Below are 19464 nucleotides of genomic sequence, written 5' to 3'. Positions count from 1 at the left end.
GAAGCCTTGAAGAAAAAGTGAATTGTGCCCATAATGGCAGTCTCCTTTGCTATCCCTTGAGTCATGCAGGTGAAGGTGCAGTTATGGGACTGTGTCCAGCAGCACATTCATTATGTGTGCGCACTCCTGAACCCCGTGAGCTAAGCTAAAAAAGCACTCAAATGTGAGATTCAAGTCAATCCACAAAGGGTAAATTATGTGGTATGTGAATTATGACTCAATAAAAATTAAAAAAGATAGTTTAGGCAGGATTTTAGTTTGATCCCTGGAAAAAGGGGCTGGCTGATCTAAGTATATGCATTTATAATATTCTAGCTTTTGGTTTGTTTGTGGATTCTGCAGCAGTACGGGGGTGCCACTAGCAGACAATTCTGGAGTGAGCATAGCATCTCCATGGAGCTGATTCTGCCCAGGTGGCCGCTACAGGGTCAGTGAAGGCTGGAGGCTGGTACATGGGCCATGTCTGTGATGGGCTCCGTGAAGGTGCCGGCAGCGTCCAAGCAATATGGACGCATCCAGAGGCCACAAGAGCTATTCTATGGGCACCGATCAGTCGCCCCTGCATCAAAGCTGTGGAGAAGCAAGCACACCCTGGTCACGGAGAGCGTCCTTGAAGAAGAGGCTGTGAGGGGCAGCCCCAGCGAGTGCCTCCAGGACTTCAGAGCCCAGCACACACAAGGGGGCCACATAGACCAGCAGCGTTTTGGGGAGCCTGGGGTCACTCTCCTCCTTCGTTTGCAGAGTGACATCGGTCACTAGCAACCAGATCTCCCTTTGCTCCAGAAGAAGCAGACTCTTCAGCTACAATTTGAAGACACAATAAAGATTAATTATTATACCAAAAAATGTTTTAAAAGCATTTAAAAGCAGAAGTTATACATATACTAACAATTTAAGATATTATTTCAAAAACACTTTAAAACATACACTAGACTTTGCACATCTTGGTCACTAGCCCCATGTGCCCTGGGTGCCTCGACTTTGCACCTGGTTAAAGGCTTCCTTGGCTGGCAACAGGCCACCCTTCCCTGGCAGCATTCCATTTGTCCACCGACATCCTCAGGCTGAATCCATTGTTCTTTTCCTCCTGGTCCTCTGTTTATATACTTAGAATGTTAATGACAACATTGTTTCCTGTGTAGTACATACATACTATTCTTTCCGGGCAGTTGTAAGTTTCCTGAGGGTTAGGAACAGATCTTACTTGCCCTCACTTTGTACAGGGCCTTGGTATAAAGCTGGTGTCACATATTTGTTGCATCTGCAACAGGTTTTATTATTTTCTTCTTTCCTTCTATATTTTTTCATTTTTTTCTTATCTTCAAAACTTGTAATGCCTTTTCAAGTTCCATTAAACGTATTCTGCCCTTTCCTTTTGGTCAGGGCTTAGGATTCAGTAGACGCAAATGGGGCCAAGGATGGTCAGCAGGGCCAGGGCCTGAGGATGTGGCCAGTTGGAGGTTCAGCTGGTGTTGCTGGCACAGACGGTGTGGTCAGGCTGAGGATTCCACATGGCTGCTTAACAGGACTGGGCAGAGAAGGTCACTTGTGTGGTGCATAGCTGAGGGTTGGGGTGAAGGAGGTGGCCTACATTGTCAGGAGGTTGAATACATACAGGAAGTATGAATAAGTAATATTGAGGAAAATGAAGCCAAGCTTCTTACTGTTGGAGAAGCGAGTTATACATAGAGAAATAGGAAAACTTAGAATAAATTCTGTGGTAATGCTCTAGAGTTGGAAGTACTGGTATGAAATAATGATTTTAGATAGAAATATAGAAGTAGATATAGTTGTGTGTGTATGTGGATGAATATACACACACATTTCCTTACTCTGTTCACTGAGAGGGCAGAGAGTCAATGATATCCCAGTAGCAGGAAGCCCACCTAGAACCCAGATCTTGGCTTCTAAGTAACATTCTTAACCAGGCACAGTGGCACAAGTGACTCAGGAGCAGTCTCAGCTACTTGGGAGGCTGAGGTGAGAGGATCGCTTGAGCTCAGGAGTTTGAGGCTGTGGTGCACCAAGATCATGCCTGTGAATAGCCACTGCATTCCAGCGTAGTGAACACAGCAAGATGCCATCTCTGAAAAACTAAAACTAAAAATAAAAAAACCAAAAACCAAAAAACCATTCTCCATCAAAATCAACCAGAGCTTCTTGAAAAGATGGCTGATTCCAGAGCACAGAAAGCAAAAGATGAGTTTGACACATCTTACTGTGTCAGAAAATAAGGAGGTATTCAAAGAATGATGGGCATGTGTCCAAAGGACACAGGAACCAGCTTAAATATGGTAAAATTGAGCATCAAAATGAATACAGTAATAGATACAACTTGCTGAATAAAAGATGAATTCATTGGTCCATACTGATATTTAATAAGTGGGCTGGGTGTGGTGGCTCACACCTGTAATCCCAGCAATTTGGGAGGCTGAGGCGGGAGGATTACTTGAGCCCAGGAGTTTGAGACCAGCTGGAGCAATATAGTGAGACCCCATCTCTACAAAAAATAAAATAAAGCTGGGTGTGGTGGCGAGTGCCTGTAGTCCCGGCTACTTGGGTGGCTGAGGTAGGAGAATTGCTTGGGCCCAAGAAGTCAATGTTGCAGTGAGCTGTGATGGTACCACTGCACTACAGCCCAGATGACAGAACAAGACTGCCTTCTCAAAGAAAAAAAAAAAATTAAAAAAATTAGTGGGCCAGGCATGGTGGCTCACGCCTGTAATCTCAGCACTTTGGGAGGCCGAGGTGGGTGGATTACCTGAGGTCGGGAGTTCAAGACCAGCCTGACCAACATGGAAAAACCCCGTCTCTACTAAAAACACAGAATTAGCCAGGAGTGGTGGCACATGGCTGTAATCCTAGCTACTCAGAAGGCTGAGGAAGGAGAATTGCTTGAACCCGGGAGGCAAAGGTTGCGGTGAGCTGAGATCGCACCATTGCACTCCAGCCTGGGCAACAAGAGCGAAACTCCATCTCAAAAAAAAAAAAAATAAATAAATAAAATAAATTAAAAAAAAAAATAAAAATATGGTGAATATTTCAGGAAGGGCAAAGATTTCTATAAGGTTATCTGTGGGTGGGAGTTCTGACAACCTCCAAAGATTTTATATGCTCTTTGTAAATACTTTGGATTTGGCCAGTGGTGTCTCTTTCAATCTATTAATGAACTAAAATGTTCTAATCTCCTTTGAAATTAACTATGAAATTATCTCTACTATTGGGGTTACGAACAAAGTCAGTAACAATCAAATCATCTGTAAAAAGACATCAGTAACTAATTAAAGCAGTACTACCACTACACTGCTAAAATTTTATTAAAAACAGATTTCTTCTCTGGCCAGGCGTGGTAATCCCAGCACTTTGGGAGGCCAACGCAGGTGGATCAGTTGAGGTCAGGAGTTCGACAGCAGCCTGGCCAACATGGTGAAACCCTGTCTCTACTAAAAATATAAAAATTAGCTAGGCATGATGGTGCACGCCTGTAATCCCAGCTCCTCTGGAGGCTGAGGCATGAGAATTGCTTGAACCCAGTAGGTGGAGGTTGCAGTGTGCTGAGATCATACCACTGCACTCCAGCCTGACTGACAGAGCATCTCAAAAAAAAAAAAAAAAAAATTTGTGAATATTTCAGGAAGGGCAAAGATTTCTATAAGATTATCTGAGGTTGGAAGTTCTGAAAATGTCCAAAAATTTTAGATGCTTTTGTAAATACTCTGGATTTGGCCAGTGGTCTCTCTTTCAATCTATTAATATACCAAAATGTTCTAATCTCCTTTTAAATTAACTGTAAAATTATCCTACTATTGGGGTTATGAACAAAGTCAGTAACAATAAAATTATCTGTAAAAAGACATCAGTAACTAATTAAAGCAGTACTACCACTACATTGCTAAAAGCTTATTAAAAATAGATTTCTTCTCTGGCTGGGCATGGTGGCTCACGCCTGTAATCCCAGCACTTTGGGAGGCCAAGGCGGGTGGATCACTTGCAGGAGTTCGAGACCAGCCTGGCCAACATGGTAAAACCCCATCTCTACTAAAAATACCAAAATTAGGCTGGGTGCCGTGGCTTACGCCTGTAATCCCAGCACTTTGGGAGGCAGAGGCGGGTGAATCACCTGAGGTCAGGAGTTCGAGACCAGCCTGGCCAACATTGTGAAACCCTGTCTCTACTAAAAATACAAAAATTACCTGGCGTGGTGGCGCATGCCTGTAATTCCAGCTACTCGGGAGGTGGAGACAGGAGAATTGCTTGAACCTGGGAGGTGGAGGTTGCACTGAGCCGAGGTCGTGCCACTGCACTCCAGCCTGGGCGACAGAGAGAGGCTCCGTCTCAAAAAACAAACAAACAAAAATTAGCCGGGTGTAGTGGCAGATGCCTGTAATCCCAGCTACTCGAGAGGCTGAGGCAAGAAAATCTCTTGAACCCGGGAGCAGAGGTTGCCGTGAGCCAAGATTGCATCATTGCATTCCAACCTGGGCAACAGAGTGATACTCCATCTCAAAAAAAAAAAAAAAATTCTTCTTATTCATAATTGCCAAAACCTGGAAACAACCAAGATGTCGTTCAGTAGGTGAATGAATAACTAAACTGAACTATGTGGTACATGCAGACAATGGAACATTATTCAGCGCTCAAAAGGAAACGAGCTATCTAGCCATGAAGTCACAGAAACTTAAATGCATATTATTAAGTGAAAGAAGTCCGTCTGAAAGGCTATAGACTCTAAGATTCCAACTTTATACAATATTCTGAAAAGGCAAAACTATGGAGATGGTAAAAATAAGAATGTTTGCCAGGGGGAGGAGGACTAAACACGTGGAGCAGATTTTTAGGTCACTGAAACTGCTCCATATGATACTATGATTGTAGATACATGTCATTACATATTTGTGCAAACCCATAAAATTACACCATCAAGAGTGAACCCTCATGTAAACTGTGGACCCTGGGTGAGTACGATGTGTCAGTGCAGGTTCATTAGTTGTAAGCAATGTGTCGTCCTGGTAGGGATGTTGATAATGGGGAGGCTGTGCATGTGTGGGAGTAGAAGGTGTATGGAAAATCTCTGTACCTTCCTCTCAATTTCGCTGTGAACCTAAAACTGCTCTAAAAGAAAAAAGTCTAACAAAATTTTTTATAGCCCTATGTAATCAGGAAAAGTTTTTTGTTTTTTTTTTGAGACGGAGTCTCGCTCTGTTGCCCAGGCTGGAGTGTAGTGGCGCAATCTCGGCTCACTGCAACCTCCGCCTCCTAGGTTCAAGTGATTCTCCAGCCTCAGACTCCCGGGTAGCTGGGATTACAGGCACCTGCCATCATGCCCAGCTAATTTTTGTATTTTTGTAGAGACGGGGTTTCACCATATTGGCCAGGCTGGTCTCAAACTCCTGACCTCAGCTGATTCACCTGCCTCGGCCTCCCTAAGTGCTGGGACTACAGGCGTAAGCCACCATGCCTGGCCCAGGGAAAGTATTTAAGCATAGATGATATAGACATCTATAATGCTAGTAATAAGGCAAAAATATTACCAATGCAAATTTATCAGGAAAAAATAGATCTTTCCCACACAAATATGCCCAATTAATTTTTGACAAAGGTGCCACAGCAATTTAATGGAGGAAGGACGATATATCAACAAATGGTCCTGGAATAATGGATATCCAAACGTGAAAAAATTAACCTTGACCTAAACCACGCACCTTATACAAAACCCAACTCCAAATGCATCATGGACTTGGAAGGTAAAGTGTAAAATTAAGTCTTCTGGAAAAGAACACAAAAGAATAACTTTGGGACCTATGACTAGGCATGGAGACTTGACTTCTCTTAGACTTGACAACAAAACTGTGATCTGTAAGAGAAAAATTTGGTAAGTCTGACCGCATCAAAATTAAAAACTTCTACTATGTTAAAAAAATCATTAAAAGGATGAAAATAGAATTTAGAGATCTTGAGAAAATATTTGTAAATCCTGTATCTGACAAAGGTTTTGTATTTAAAAAATAGAAATAACTTAAACGACTCAACAATAAACCAACAAACAAGCAATCCAATTAGACAATGGGCAAAAGATGTGAACAAAGAGGACCTATGGATGGCAAGTAAACACATGAAAAGATGTTCAACATTATTAGTCCTTTGGATGAATCTCTAGATAATACTGTTAGCTGACACCTTGTATTTCTTTAATGAATTTTTTTTTTTTTTTTTTTTGAGACAGAGTCTTACTCTGTCATCCAGGCTGGAGTGCAATGGAGCAATCTTGGCTCACTCAACCTCCGCCTCCCAGGTTCAAGCGATTCTCCTGCCTCAGCCTCCCGAGTAGCTGGGACTACAGGCGTGTACCACCATACCCAGCTAATTTTTTGTAGTTATAGTAGAGATGGGGTTTTACCATGTTGGACAGGCTGATCTCCAACTCCTGACCTCAGATGATCTACCTGCCTTGGCCTCCCAAAGTGCTGGTATTACAGGTGTGAGCCACAGCACTGGGCCTAAAAAAAAAATTTAAATAGAGACGGAGCCTCACTATGTTGGCCAAAGTGGTCTCGGGCTCCTGGCCTCAAGTGATCCTCCTGCCTCAGCCTCCCAAAGTGCTGAGATTACAGGCGTGAGGCACTGTGCCTGGCCACTGCTAAGATTTCAGACTTCTGGCCTCCGGAAGTTTGAGAGAATACATTTCTATTGTTTTAAGCTATCTCATTTTTGGAACTTTATATGGTAATCCTAGGAAACGAATACAGATAAATACTGCATGGTTCTATTCATGTAACAACCATAAGACAACATAATTATAATGACAGAGAACATGTGAGTGGTTGCCAGCGCTAGGGATGAAAAAAGGATCAACGTGGCTACAAAGGTGAACACGGGAATTGGTGGTGATGGCACAGCAGAGGATTCTGACTGCAGTGACAGTGATGCAAGGCTGTACATGTGACACAACTGCACAGAAGCGCACGCATACACACCACACACAAACACACAGAGTGCACGCGTGGCTGCTGAAACCTGAATGTGCTCCATGGATTGTGCTTGTGTCAGTTTCTTGGTTTTTTTTTGTTGTTGTTGAGACGGAGTCTCACTCTGTCGCCCAGGCTGGAGTGCAGTGGCGTGGTCTTGGCTCACTGCAAGCTCCGCCTCCCAGGTTCAGACCATTCTCTTGCCTCAGCCTCCCAAGTAGCTGGGAATACAGGTGCCTGCCACCATGCCCGGCTAATTTTTTGGTATTTTTAGTAGAGACGGGGTTTCACCATGTTAGCCAGGATAGTCTTGATCTCCTGACCTCGTGATCCACCCGCTTTGGCCTCCCAAAGTTCTGGGATTACGGGTGTGAGCCACCGTGCCCAGCTGGTTTTGGTTTTTACTGTGGTTACTGTGGGTGTGGGATATTGACATGGGGGTGGAGGGGTGCACCAGACCCCCTGGTATATTTCTTTGTAATCTACTGTGAAACTATAATTATTACAAAATGAAAGTTAAATACGAAAACTATCTTTTTCACCTTCATGACTTAGTCATTAGTGTGACGGAAATACAACTGAATCTGGTTTTTTTTTTGAGACAGGGTCTCACTCTGTCACCCAGGCTGGAGTGCAGTGGTGCAATCACAGCTCACTGCAGCAACCTCCTGGGCTCAAGGGATCCTCCCATGTCAGCCTCCCAAGTAGCTGAGATGACAGGCATGCAGCACCATGCCTGGCTAATTTTTTATTTTTTTGTAGAGACGGGGTCGTGCTTTGTTGCCCAGGCTGGTCTGGAACTCCTGGCCTCAAGAGATCCTCTAGCCTCAGCCTCCCAAAGTGCTAGGATGACAGGCGTGAGCCACTACACCTAGTCTGGGTCTGTTTTTATGACTTGAGTTCCAGCAATGACTCATGGTGCCATTCTGAAAGTCAACCTTAACTGCCAAGGATGCAGGCCACTGGCTTAACTATGGACTGGCCCCAGGGGTCAGCTTATTTCTATTCCTTCTTGAGAGAGCTGGTTTCTGGTGATTCTCTTACACACAAAAGCAGACTATAGGAGACAGATAGAATTTCAGTGGATCATGGAACCTGTCCTCCTATCTGCTGAGCCGGACACTGGGGGGCTCACAGGGAGCACCACTGAGGGACTCATGTCAATCATTCTCCATTTCTTCATGAGAGGCACTGATCAGCTGTCAAATGATGAAAAGGGGAACAGATGAAGAGAAAACAAAGGAAAAAGGGTATTTCAAAACTCCTAAATTCATCCTAGAACAATCCAATATGGTGAGAGAATGTTACACCCATTTGACAGACAAGGACATGAGACAACGCGGTGAAGTACCTGCACAAGGGCAGCCAGCATGTGGTTGGGGGTGAGGGTGTGTTGTGTCCCTGCTCCACCCCCAGGGCGCCAGGTAACTGAGGGACCATGGAGCCAGCAGGCACCAGGGGACACTGGGCTGAGTAAGAGTCAGGAAACCCACACCAGGCTCCACCAGGGTTTGGTTGTGTGTATCAGAGACAGCAGATAACCAGGCCTAGCCTTGGTCTTCTCCATTTGGAATTAGGAACAGTGACACTATCTCTGCTGAGATAAAATGATATGTACATGAGAATGGTTTGAAAATCTGAAAAATCTCTCACAGAAATTAAAGGTGGGGAAGTATTGATAATAAAAAAATAAAGAGCTAAATGTGGTTCATTTATATTCACAACTCAGCCCTCTGATCTCCTTTCTGTGGGAAACACTATGCGCTGGCAAGCACTAGCTAATTCACAGGTTAAGCTGCAGAAACACACACACACTTTTTGCAGAGAGGGAAAGGAAACACAATTGACAGTTACTAGCATATCACCTAAAGCACACTCCTTACATCTGAAACGTAAAAATTAAATTGAGATACAGCCTTAAGGTACTTTCATATGATGATCATATGTATCAGCGCTGGGTTCTTGTGCAGCACTATGGCATCCTTAGGTAACAAGCTTGAACCCTACTTGGTGGCCGTCAGTAGATGGCCCTCCCCGTCTCCTCTCCCTGACACACACCGCACTGCGCATTCAGTACAACCTACGGGACACCAGGAGACACTCGGGTTGTTTTTCTTTCTGCGTCACAGTTCCTGTGTCCTCCAGCCATGCTCAGCACCTGAAGAACGTCAGCAAACCATGGCCTGTGGGCTAATCCAGGCTTCCCCCTGCTTATGTGTGGCCTGTCAGCTAAGTATGGTTTTTATGTTTATTCAAGGTTCTTACATTTTTAAATGGCTAAAAAACCATAAGAATATTTTGTGACAAGTAAAAATTAAGTTAAATTCAAATTTTGGTGTCTGTAAATAAAGGTTTCTGAAACACAGCCCTGCTCATTCATTTGTGAATGACAACATGGCTGCTTTTGCACTGCAAGGTGGAGCTGAGTAGTTGCTATGAAAACCATACAACCCAAGAAGCCTAAAATATTGACTACCTGGCTCTTTACAGAAACAGTCTGCCCACTACTCCTGATGCAGAAGGAAGAGAAGTTGATTTAACATGCTTGTGATAACACTGATTTAATGATACTCGTATATATGCAATTCATCAAGAACTTGACTAGAAGTTATGAAACATATTCTTTTAGTCACTCTCTTGTTCTTCCACTGTCTAAGAATGATCAGAGAAATGCAAAGAATTTGTTCAAAATAAATGCACAACAGAAAATAACTCTGGATAACTTAAGCGGAAGAGAAAGGCTCCAAAACCAGGCAGCTGAATTGGGTTGTATGCAAGCATGAATGCTTTGAAGAGATTCGTAACAAGCATGTCGGGGTGAAATGGCATGAGGTCTGGGTGTGCTTTAGCATACTTCAGCAACAAACAGAAAAGTGAGGGGTGTGAGTGTCAGATCTTGATAACCAGGCATAGTATGATTAGAAGACAGCTCCTGGTGCCACCCCCACCACTGTCCCCCGACTTGTGGTGCACTGGGGCACCTGGCCGAGGTTGCTGGCCGAGGTGCCAGCCTCCTGCACTCCCTTGAGACTCCTTGCTGGGCAATTCCTGAGTATTCTGGTAGCTGGTGACCCACCGACAGCCCAGGTGAGTGCAGGCATCTGGGGCCTGGTTTGCTCCACTCATACACACCCTCAAGGAGGCAATGTGTGGGGCACTCACTCTCTCCTACACCATGGCAGATGCACCCGGTGCACACTGCCCATGACTGGACAAGAGTTTAACAAACAGGATGTTCTCAATCCCTCTTGGGTGATTAGATCTACATGGATATTCCTCCATAAGGTAAGGGCTGGCAGAGGTTTCTTGCAGAATGTAGTCCATGCATTCAAACTGGCAAGCAGGTCTCCTTCCCTCCTCTACTCCTAGCTGATTAATAGCTAGCTCCTCTAGCCCGCTGCTCCCTAGAACAGCCCAAGGCCTCACAGGGACCATGGAGGTGGGATGGGGGGGCTTTCAGTTTCGAAGGCTCTAAAAGTTCCTAGAAATAGCTGAGCTCGATCCTGAGATTCCCACTTCCACCACATAAATGAGGTTTCTGCATCTCTTTCCTTTCTTCAACCTGCCTAAGTGTCAGGAAAGAATGAACATTACCGGGCTGAGAAGCTTTGGGGACAGGGTTGTACCTGGGTGTCTTACACCCCAGTGCTTAGCACAGTGGCTGGTAGTCTGCATCTGTAAAAGGAATAGATTTACTGCCACTTCAGTATACGGAGCATGCTTAACTGGACTTTAAAAACACTTTCCTGTTTTGGCAATGCATTAATTTCCAAAAGAGATTACCCTTTAATAAACCTCTAACACCGTGTGTGTGTGTGTGTGTGTGTGTGTGTGTGTGAGAGAGAGAGAGAGAGAGCCTGAGAGATTGAGAGATTGAGAGAGATTATTACCTGTGGTCTTTGGTAAATCACTCTGGCATAGAAACTGCAACGGGTACCAAGATCATTCATCTGGAAAGGAATTAGAAAAGGTTGGCAGCATTATACGAAGCACACAGACATGGCCAATACCTAAAAAACTTGTTGGAAACAAAGACATTACCTGGAGAATGTCTCTTAAGCAGCGGGTAACTGGAGGCTGGTAAAGCTTATAAATGGGGTCTTCGTCAATTATATCAATTTGTCCCAGATTTGGATGAGCTGTGAGGATGTAACACAAGGCTGGAGGAGGCAGATGAGTTTTTATCTGTTTAAATGAGACAAAGGTAGAAGGTGAATGTATTGTTAAAAGACTCAAACACATGATTAAAATCTCCTCTTTATATAATATATACATATTTGCTTACAGGTGCATTCTCTCTCTGGAATGCTATACAAGGAATGGATTACACTGTTTACTTCTGGGACCAAGTATAAGAACTTCCATACTTATGAACCTATTAATTCAAGATTTCATTTTAGAAATCTTTCAGGGTATACTGCAAATATCATCTAGAAATTACTTTCTCTTAAGTAATCTAGAAATGGCTTTTTTTTTTGAGACAGAGTTTCGCTCTTGTTGGCTGGAGTGCAATGGCGCGATCTCGGCTCACTACAACCTCTGCCTCCTGGGTTCAAGCGATTCTCCTGCCTCAGCCTCCCGGGTAGCTGGCATTACAGCCATGTGCCACAATGCCCAGCTAACTTTGTATTTTTAGTAGAGACGGGGTTTCTCCATGTTGGTCAGGCTGGTCTCGAACTCCCGACCTCAGGTGATCCGCCTGCCTCGGCCTCCCAAGTGCTGGGATTACAGGCATGAGCCACCGTGTGTTTTGACGACTACTATGCTGTTTGTCACAGTACAGGGTCACAGACTTAGCAATACTAAGAAGTCAGCCACAACCTAAGAAAGACAGCCCCAGTTTTGTTTTGGGACCTCTGGCCCAAAGCAGCAGCTGGCTAGCCTGCTGGAAAAGGCTCAGGAGGGAGAGGAGGGAACACTTTTCATCCATTTTGCTGCTTCTGAGACACTATCATAAACAAGCAGGACAATGGAAGTTCCTGGCTACCCAGGACGTTGTACAAATGTCTATGGATTGTATTGAGTTCCTGCTCCAATTGGTAACTGAGTGTTGGTTTTATGAGTGACTAGAAGTTCGTCGGAAAAATTCTATATGTTTACTTTAGTACAAGGCTGAGACCCCAACTGTTTCAACAGTATGTGAGGGTTGTGGTTTAAGCATTCATCATAAGTTAACTTCAAGAAAATGTTGTGCAGCACAGTAGGGAAGGCAGCCAGAGCTTGGTCTCCAGGGACCTGAATCCCAATCCTGGCTCATATTCATGCATCACCACAAAGGAACTGGCTGCACAGGGGCTCCTTGTTGCCACTGGAGCAGGGGACATAGACCGTGTGGGTGACAGTGATGACTCCTGGCTTGGCACCTGGCATGGAGTAGTCTGCGACTGGGGAAGTTTTTCCAGTGCCGGGCTTACCTCTTCACAGGGCTGGTCACGGCCAGGTGTTTTCAGAGGTATCGCTGGGGGCCATAGGGTGTCAATCAAACTGAAAATCCCTGCTGTCCTGGAACAAGAAAAGTCAAAGGTATTCATCATCAGACATCCCTTACTGAGTACTTGGCCAGTGAGCTGGTAGAATGCTTAACAGACTCTAATGCCTAAGGCCATGGAACTACAATTCAAGATGTGAGGTGATTCAGATTGGGAAGAAAGAAGGCACACAGAGAGATGGACAGACACTGTGGGAAACCAACTGCACAACAAGAACTTGCTCACTAAATTAGGATCCATCCACACAGTGAAATATTATACAATTACTGAAATGGTTACAAAGAAAATACTTATGGACATGGAAACATGTTTGTGATACCTTGCTAAGAAAAAAGCAGGCAACAAATTAACTCTTTCTCACTCTCTCTCTCTCTCTCTCTGTGTATGTATGTGTATCTATGCATGCATCTATATATATTAAGCCAACGGAAAAGATTGAAGCCTATAAGAATGTTTTTAGTGGTAATCTGAGTAGAGTTTGGAGGTGATATTTACTTTCTTCCTGTGGATTGGGTATTTTGTATATTTTCCCCAAACAGATATGTATTACTTATGTAAGAAAAGTTATCTGGGCTGGGTGCGGTGGCTCATGCCTATAATCCCAGCACTTTGGGAGGCTGAGGTGGATGGATCACCTCAGGTCAGCAGTTCAGGACCAGCCTGGCCAACATGGTGAAACCCTGTCTCCACTAAAAATATAAAAATTAGTCGGGCATGATGGCGGATGCCTGCAATCCCAGCTACTCCGGAGGCTGAGGCAGGAGAATCGCTTGAACCCGGGAGGCGGAGGTTGCAGTGAGCCGAGATCACGTCATTGCACTCCAGCTGGGTGACAAGAGCCAAACTCCGTCTCAAAAAAAAAAGAAAAGTTATCTGAAGTAAAATATATAGAGGGACACAAAAGGACAAACACTGTTATGATTTCAGTTGTACGGTTCTCACCTTAGATCTGACTGCACTTCCGAGACCTGGCTCTAACCTTTACCTGAGCCCCTTGTTAACAGAGATGGGGAACAGCAGGGCCCCTGGAGTCAAGAAACTCATCTTGCTTAAGCTCTGCCTTTTATACACTGTGAGACCTTGAGAAAATGCTTGGACCTTGTGTCAGCCCTTCTGGGAAACTGGGGGATGCTGCTGGCATTATTGCAAGGAGTAAAGGAAGTAAAGAATGTATGTGCAGCACCTACTAGGGTTTCTATGCTCAGAGTGAGTGTCCAACACATTAGACACTTGATGTTACTATAGTTATCAGTATTGTCATTGCTAAAGCCATAAACTTTTATGCTGTGTTTTGCTCAAAAATCTGCCCAGTTTAAGACAGGATTTTAATCCTAGTGTTACTCTGTGAAGAAACAGAGTAAAATTAAGAGCATGATAAAAGATGAGTGTAAAAAAATTTTCTTCATACAGTATAGAAAAATAAACAACCCTTTCCAGATAGTGACAGAGTGCTTATCAATTTTCCTAAAAATTTGGAGTTTCCCAAAAAGTGTTCCGTGAAGTGTAACCCATGAGAACAGAACTCCCTGTTTGGCCAGTGTTGCTGTGTGGTGCATCTGTGGCTGGCAGGACCCTCACATGCTACAGTGGGACTGGACATGGCAGAGGGCCTAGAGAGCCCTGTGTAAAAGGCATCTGTGGCATACTGTTTTAAACTAAAGCTTCTCCCATTTATAACCATGAAACCCTTTTTGGTGTCATCACTAATAATGTCCCGAGAAACTAGTGTTCCCTTGGAATTCTGACAAATGCTGTTCTAGAAGCACACAGCCATAGGAAAGTTCTATTTGAATTTAATGACTTTTATTTAGAGGATGCTACCAGCTAATTAAAAAAGTTTAGACATACATTTATTTAATGCACAATGCTTAGCTGAAGAATGGCTATGAGTTAAATAAAATGCTTAGTCTCATAAAAAATCAGCGTCTCCACTGTTTTTAAAAACTACTTTTAAAAATAGATAATGGTTTGGATGGCCACTGTTGCCTTGTGAAGCAGAGTTGTCTGGGGGCAGCTGACACATTCATTTAAATGACTCCCGCCTCTGCTGGGCATAGACTTGGTGCAGAAGCTCACTTTTGGCACAGTTAAAAAGTGTATTGTTCCTCTCACTGCAATTCATTCTTTACTATTCATTTTGTTACACAGGAAACATTCTTTTAAAAAAGCGATCCTTTAAAAATATGTTTAAGCAACAAACAGTCTGACAGAGGAGTGGCTACCATAAGTCTGTCTTTTCAAAAATTAATAAACGTTTTTATTTAAAAAGTTTAAAATATAAAGTTTAATTAGAGAAAAAAGGGACATACAGATTAATTCATTATGCTTATGATTTGATAACAATTATGTTGGAATAAATTTCATGGGGTATACCTTAATTTATAGATTGCATAAAATGAGTCTGCAGACAAATTTAGTCATTAATCTGTGACAACAAAAATTTGTGGAGCAGACAAGGAGAGAAGCAGGGCCAGCTGTCCTACTCACCAGGTCCCTAGTCTGGCAGGCTCTGCAGCAGTCAGCAGCTCTCCCAGCAGCTCCCACAAGATTCCCAGAGAGCATGGGGGGGGTCAAGTCAGCTACCCATCAGTGAAGGGGGAGCCACGTTTCCCATCACAGTCACAGTTCATCTGACCTCTAAAGATCAGCTGTATTTGAAAAGCAGCAAGAAGAGGGCTGGGGGGTGGTGCAGGACACGCGGAGAAGGAAGGAGACAGCATGGCATGTGGCATAGGCAGGGAACAGGGACAGCCTGGGAGCCTCCTCTGTGCACTCACTTGGGGGCTGTGGCAGACCCACCTGCAGCACAGGCTGCAGAACATGCAGCTGCTCCTGGAGGCGGGAGGAGGGAGGCAGGAAGCCTGGCAGGAGGCCACACGAGCTTTCCTAAAGTGACACTCAGGAAGCTGAAAGACTTTCAGTGCTATGTTTTTATTATAGTAACCACTGTACTTTTTAAGTGGAAACATATCAAGATCTATACACATGTTAAAATTTTATCTACCAAGTTATACTTAAAATGGTTAAAATTGTAAATTTTATAGTATGTTATTTTACCACAATGAAAATTATATTTACCATAAAAATAAATGTGTTCTTTTAATCTTATTTCTTTTTTCTTTTTTTTAACAGGGTCTCTCGCTCTGTCATCCAGCCTGGAGCGGCGCAATCATGGCTCACTGAGGCCAACCCTAAGACTGTTTTCAAGTCTTCCACACTCTTTAAAGCAAGGCCACCCCGACATGTGACTAGTCACTGAAATGTAAGAGGCACTTTCTGAGAACATGTTCTCACTTATAAAAAAGCCCTTGGAGACACCCCTCAAGAGAGACAGAGTAAGGATGGGGGCACCACATCACTTACATCTCATGAGGGCCCCATAGAGACTGAGACTGGGCTGTACTGGAGATGAGGGCCACGCGGAAGGGGGTCCTGCCAACTCACGTCCTCCAGGGCTGAGCCTGCACACTCCCAACACCATGATGCTGCGGGTGATGTGCATTTGCTCAGAGGAAAGCTGGCCGCAGACTTGGGGACAAAGAGGACACTGTCCACCTTCCACGGTGGAAATTCCGAATCTCTCTCAGCTTCATCTTCCTCCCTTGTAGGATTCTGTGATTCTCTAATTCCTAGTGCTGCTGCTATCCCTCACTGACATGTGCCTCTGTTTGAGGAGGAAAGATGGTTCCAAAGTCTCCAGTGTTAGGTGTGGGTGGTGAAGCAGACACCTTACTGTGCGAGTGTGGCAGCATGGGGCGCTAGAAACAGCCAGCCATCTGTGATAAGTGCCTTCTGCAGGCTGACAGGTGAGCTTGGCTGACTGAAGACTTTTTGTGTTACAAAGTGCTCTCTGGTGGAAAGCAGAATTGCACCGGAACATTTCCAATCTATTTGTAAAGAAAAATTTACAAAGACAGAGCCACTAACTTTAATTTTAAAAACATTTTCAAATTCATTGTTTTAGTAATTACCAGATCCTTGAGAGAGAAAAAAATACTCTAAACATTATAAAGGGTTAGGAATAAACAAATGGAGATATTTATATGGAGCAAAGTTAACTTCTTAGAATGAAAAGAAATCAATTTTCTTGTCTGAATTTTGTTGTTGGTAACATTTTGGAAGCTGTCAAAATCTAAGTAGAAAACAAATCACAAAGGAAGAGAACCAACTTGAGACCATCTTCAGAAAAAATTACAAATTCAGTTCTAGAGTTGGAAGTGATGTCAAAGGACAGACGTTTCTCCTTTGTAAACTAGAGCTGAGGTTTCCCATCATGCGACAAGAAAGGTGCATGGAAATGAGTAAGCTACACAGGTGCAGATAACTTTAACTGGGTACCTCCATTTCCTGAATTCCTAAAAAGGTAGCCCCAGCATCACTCATGAGCTCAGAAGTGAGGATGCGGCAAGTCCTGGGGCAATGGAAATCGGCTGCAGACCAAGAAGAGAGTGGGAGTGGCACCACGCCCAAGAGGAGTCTCAGAAATACACAACGGATGAAGGAAGCAGGGTTCCCGCCTCACTGCCATTGAAACTGCTAAATTTACATATTTTTACACGCATTTTATGGATATTTTGGTGTAGCAAATGATCTACTTCCTCTGGCCACATTATAGCTGGTGTTATTTATCTTGATTGGTAGATGACAAATGTCATTTGGATAACCAACCATTCAAAGTAAGGGCAACCAAGATTTCCATGCTCTAGTCCACTGGAAGAACGTAAACATGGAAAGTCTTCTTTGCACACCAGAACATTAGCTGATATTACCAGCTTGCTTGCCTATTCTCTTAGTTATTTCAGGGTTTTTTTTTCCATCTGATACTGTCTCATCCAACTAACTCTCAAATCTTCACAGGGCAATTTAAAACTGCCTGAACCACTTTCTTTTAGGTGTGGATAGAGTGGAATTTGCTCTAGGAGATTTAAGCCACAGTGGTGCTGTGGACAACAGAAAACGGGAAGATAACAAGGAAGCACCTGGTCCATGACAGACTCACCCTCAGAGAGCTTGGAATCATTTTTTTTTAACCAAGCATGTATTCTGGGTATAAAATGTTCTCAAAATTTGTCATGTTGCTGCTAATTTCTCTGTACCTGTTACTGTTGTAGGACTCATACCTCTCCAAGAGAGTTCATTTGGATAGTGGAATACTTTAGACCAGTCATTCTTAAAGTGGGGTCTGGGGGTTGCTGGAGGTTCCGAGAGCCTTTCAGGCAGCCTACAAGGCCAAAACTGTTTTCTGCCAAGTCTTTACTTTTCTTTCTCACTTCCATTCTCTCATGAGTGTACAGTGGTGTTTTCTAGAGGCCCATGATGTGTGATATTACAACAGACTGAAGGCAGAGCACAGATGATAATCCATCATCTCCTGTTCAACCAGTGAGGAGACCTGCAAAACACAGGGCAATGCGACTCTCATCGCTAAATATGTTTTTGTGTTTTAGGAAATATTTTTCATTAAAAATGTTATTTAGGTTGTCATCTAATGGGTTGATTATAGATGCTTTTAGGTAAACTAATGTGTTAAATCTTTTTCAGTTTTGATTTCTAATAAGGTAAATACTGATTAACTCATTTTTTTAAAAAAAACCTCTTTGGGCCCTCATTTTTTTTATATTACACACATACACACACCCCAAATATGTATATTTTTTGGAAATAGAGTCTTGCTCTGTCACCCAGGCTGGAGTGCAGTGGTGTGACCTCCTAGGCTCAAGCAATCCTCTGGCCTTAGCCTCCCAAGTAGCTGGGACTACAGGTGTGCACCACTATTCCTGGCTAATTTTTAAAATTTTTCCTACAGATGGGGTTTCACTATGTTTCCCAGACTGGTCTCCAGTGTTTGGCCTCAAGTGATCCTCCTGCCTTGGCCTCCCAAAGTGCTAGGATTATAGGTGTGAGCCATCATGCCTGGCCAGTCCTCATTCATTTTCATTTTTTTCTTTCTTCCCCACTTATCTTTTACATGGTCATGTTCTTTAGATTGTCTCCCCTCTCTCAGTCTGTCTCCCTTTCCTGCCCAATGCTGGCCACACACTACACATCTTCCCCCACACAGCAGGGTCGCTACATGCCAGAGACGACAGACTTCAGATGTATCTGGTAGGCTGTATTTTAAGATACAATTTCAATGCAGTCTAAGAAACAATTTCCTATCTGTTGCTGAATCATTATTAATAGTGTCCAATAAACTTAGATAGGAATCCTATTTTGAGTTGCAAAGGTAACTTCCCATTCATTGTAAAATTAGGCCAATGCATGTGGGTTATTTATAAATAATGTAACACTTCCTGTAACTCCATTCTTTCCTGTGGCTTCACACTCAACATGAAAATAGTAGTTTTAGGAGCAGGCCAACCTGCAGTGTTGAGAAAGACCTGTGGAGACTCTGAGGAAGTCTCTCTGGACCGGAAAGGAGCTCTTCACCTGGCTCCTGGGGCGAGGGCCAGGCTCCCACACTTCGACCCTGGAGGACCACCTCTGAGAAGGGCTCTTAGCGCTGCTGTGGCTCCCACTGCATGAATGTCACATCAGTGCCAAAGAAAACAGCAAAGGCCGAACAGCCTTGAAGAGGCAATTCCTGTAAGAATCACTGTTGGGTTTTGTACAAGGACATAGGTGAGAAGAGGCACAGAGGTCACCCCTGATGCCACTCCGAGGCACCTCTGCCCCACCTCACCCTGTGTTCCGGGGCTGGTCATCACCGAGATCCTCTGGCTTAGTTAGTGCTGCCTGTTTTGTGTCCTCATGAGAATGTGAACCTCCCGAGGGCAGGCTCTGTGTGTCTGTTCTCTGTGGAATCCCAGTGCCTAGATGACAGTCTGGTGCCTGGGAGGCGCATAACACTGGCATGGCACGAGGCCATGAATCTGGCATGCTAGCTAGCAGGGCCGGCAAGACTCTTTAATCCCACCGGCCAGTACTGCACAGTGAGGACACATGGCATTTCAGCAATGCTGGCACCTGTCACATATCACAAGTGTCCCTCAATGCTTCAGTCTGAGAAC

The 19464-nt window shown here is 43.9% G+C and overlaps 1 protein-coding gene across 13 annotated transcripts in view; it reads right to left on the bottom strand.

Moving 5' to 3' along the window:
- The window catches only part of SPIDR (scaffold protein involved in DNA repair), a 508026-nt gene that overhangs the window by 22817 nt on the left and 465745 nt on the right, over positions 1 to 19464 (bottom strand). For all 13 annotated transcript variants that reach the window (XM_030795010.1, XM_030795009.1, XM_030795014.1 and 10 more), the window contains 4 exons: positions 12380 to 12467; positions 11007 to 11150; positions 10856 to 10915; positions 591 to 801 (listed from right to left, as the gene is read on the bottom strand). In XM_030795010.1, the coding sequence (XP_030650870.1) occupies positions 591 to 801; positions 10856 to 10915; positions 11007 to 11150; positions 12380 to 12467 (503 nt within the window). The remainder of the gene's footprint in view (positions 1 to 590; positions 802 to 10855; positions 10916 to 11006; positions 11151 to 12379; positions 12468 to 19464) is intronic.

Source organism: Nomascus leucogenys, chromosome 16, assembly GCF_006542625.1.
Source record: "Nomascus leucogenys isolate Asia chromosome 16, Asia_NLE_v1, whole genome shotgun sequence".
Lineage (NCBI taxonomy): Eukaryota > Metazoa > Chordata > Mammalia > Primates > Hylobatidae > Nomascus > Nomascus leucogenys.
The sequence above is the reverse complement of the archived record's forward strand: the minus strand, read 5'-3'. Positions and strand labels throughout refer to the sequence as shown.